The sequence below is a fragment of the Myotis brandtii genome, unplaced genomic scaffold (assembly GCF_000412655.1).
Source record: "Myotis brandtii unplaced genomic scaffold, ASM41265v1 scaffold205, whole genome shotgun sequence".
NCBI lineage: Eukaryota > Metazoa > Chordata > Mammalia > Chiroptera > Vespertilionidae > Myotis > Myotis brandtii.
In genome coordinates, this window is record NW_005357638.1 from 205,002 (window position 1) to 206,546 (window position 1,545).

Sequence of the window (1,545 nt, forward strand, 5' to 3'; positions counted from 1 at the left end):
GGGGCTGAGGAGGTGTCAGAGGACCTCACCCCAGAAAGCCCAATAGCTCTTTGTGTGAGAGAGAGAAGGTGACAGGGAGGGAGGGAGAGAGTGAATTGGACTCAAGAGGCCTCAAGGCCCAGATGAGGAGAATATACCAGGGATCAGCATGGACTTGAGCTCTGAGGTGAGGGTCAGGTGAGGGTCAAGGGCACTGGGTGGGGGCCAGTCCAGACAGAAGACTGAGGTCCACATGTTCTTGACCCTGCTCGGTTCTTTGGCACCTCTGCCTGAGATATAAACTGTCTGACATGGAAGTACAACTCCAGAGAAGGGGGTGGGGAACCTAAGTTAAATAATATTTTGTTTTTGTTTTTTCACTTGGCAGAATGGGGGCTGAAGTTGAAGTTAGGTTTGGTTACTAAACAATAAAGAAAGCAACATTTCTTGCATACCCGACTGTGTGGTCTGAGATTGCTGCTCAGACTGAGAAAAAGTTGTAAAATGAAGTACTAATCTCTAGGGTTTAGGTCAGACCGAGGAGTAGTGCCACTCAGCCAGAAGCTGGCTCATGGCTGGCCAGTGCGGAGGTGGTGGCAGGAGCCTCTCCCACCTCCGGGGCAGCACTAAGAATGTCCAACTAACAGTTTAGGCCCGATCCCTTGGGGGCTTAAGACTTTAGTCGGACATCCCCCGAGGACTCCCTGGCTGCCAGAAGGATGTCTGACTGCAAGCTTAGGCCTGATCCCCCGGGGAGTGGGCCTAAGTCAACAGGTGGACATCCCCCAAGGGGTCCTGGACTGCAAATGGGCGCAGGCCGGGCTGAGAGACCACCCCCAGCCGAGTGCACAAATTTTTTGTAAACCGGGCCTCTAGTGTATGTGTGTGTGTGTGTGTGTATTTTTTTTTTTTTTAAGAAAAAAAGGCAGAGTCCTCTCACAAATGGTCCCCCCATCCAGACCTCTGGTTTCTTGAAACCATTCTGGGTCTAGATCTAAAAATGGAAATAGAAGATGTTGGAAACTGGTGCCTGGTATCTCAATCACTTTCACTTAGTGAGTAAAACCATTCAGGGCTGACATCAGAGAATCAGTACACTCTGATCATAACTGCTTGGCTAGCTGTGCTTACCTGAATAGCTGCAAATGCCAGTGCTGCCCAGATAACATGCATCATGATTTCTTGTAGCTTCTTCACAACTAGAGCCTCACACCCCTGAAACACAAAGTCATCCTTATTAGATGTCTCTTTTAAAACTGAAAGCTACACGGTCACATACTACCACCCACTGGCAGAAATGGAAATGACAAAAACCAAAAGACAGAAAAAGAAGACCCATGCATTTAAAAATAATTTACAGTAAAATAAAATAGCCTAAAAGAGAAGCAAAAGTCATGGAGATGTAAACTACAGCATATGGAATATAGTCAAATAGTGGCCCAGTGCATGAGATTTGTGCAAAGGTGGGGAGGGGGTTCCCTCAGCCCAGCCTGCACCCTCTCCAATCAGGGACCCCTTGGGGGATGTCCAACCGCAATCTGGGACTGCTGGCTCCTAACTGCTCAC

At 48.5% G+C, this 1,545-nt stretch overlaps 1 protein-coding gene across 2 annotated transcripts in view; it reads right to left on the minus strand.

The window, feature by feature from the left end:
* TSPAN3 (tetraspanin 3) overlaps nucleotides 1–1,545 on the minus strand; it is an 89,711-nt gene that overhangs the window by 36,415 nt on the left and 51,751 nt on the right. For both annotated transcript variants that reach the window (XM_005865311.2, XM_005865310.2), the window contains exon 6: nucleotides 1,111–1,194. In XM_005865311.2, the coding sequence (XP_005865373.1) occupies nucleotides 1,111–1,194 (84 nt within the window). The remainder of the gene's footprint in view (nucleotides 1–1,110; nucleotides 1,195–1,545) is intronic.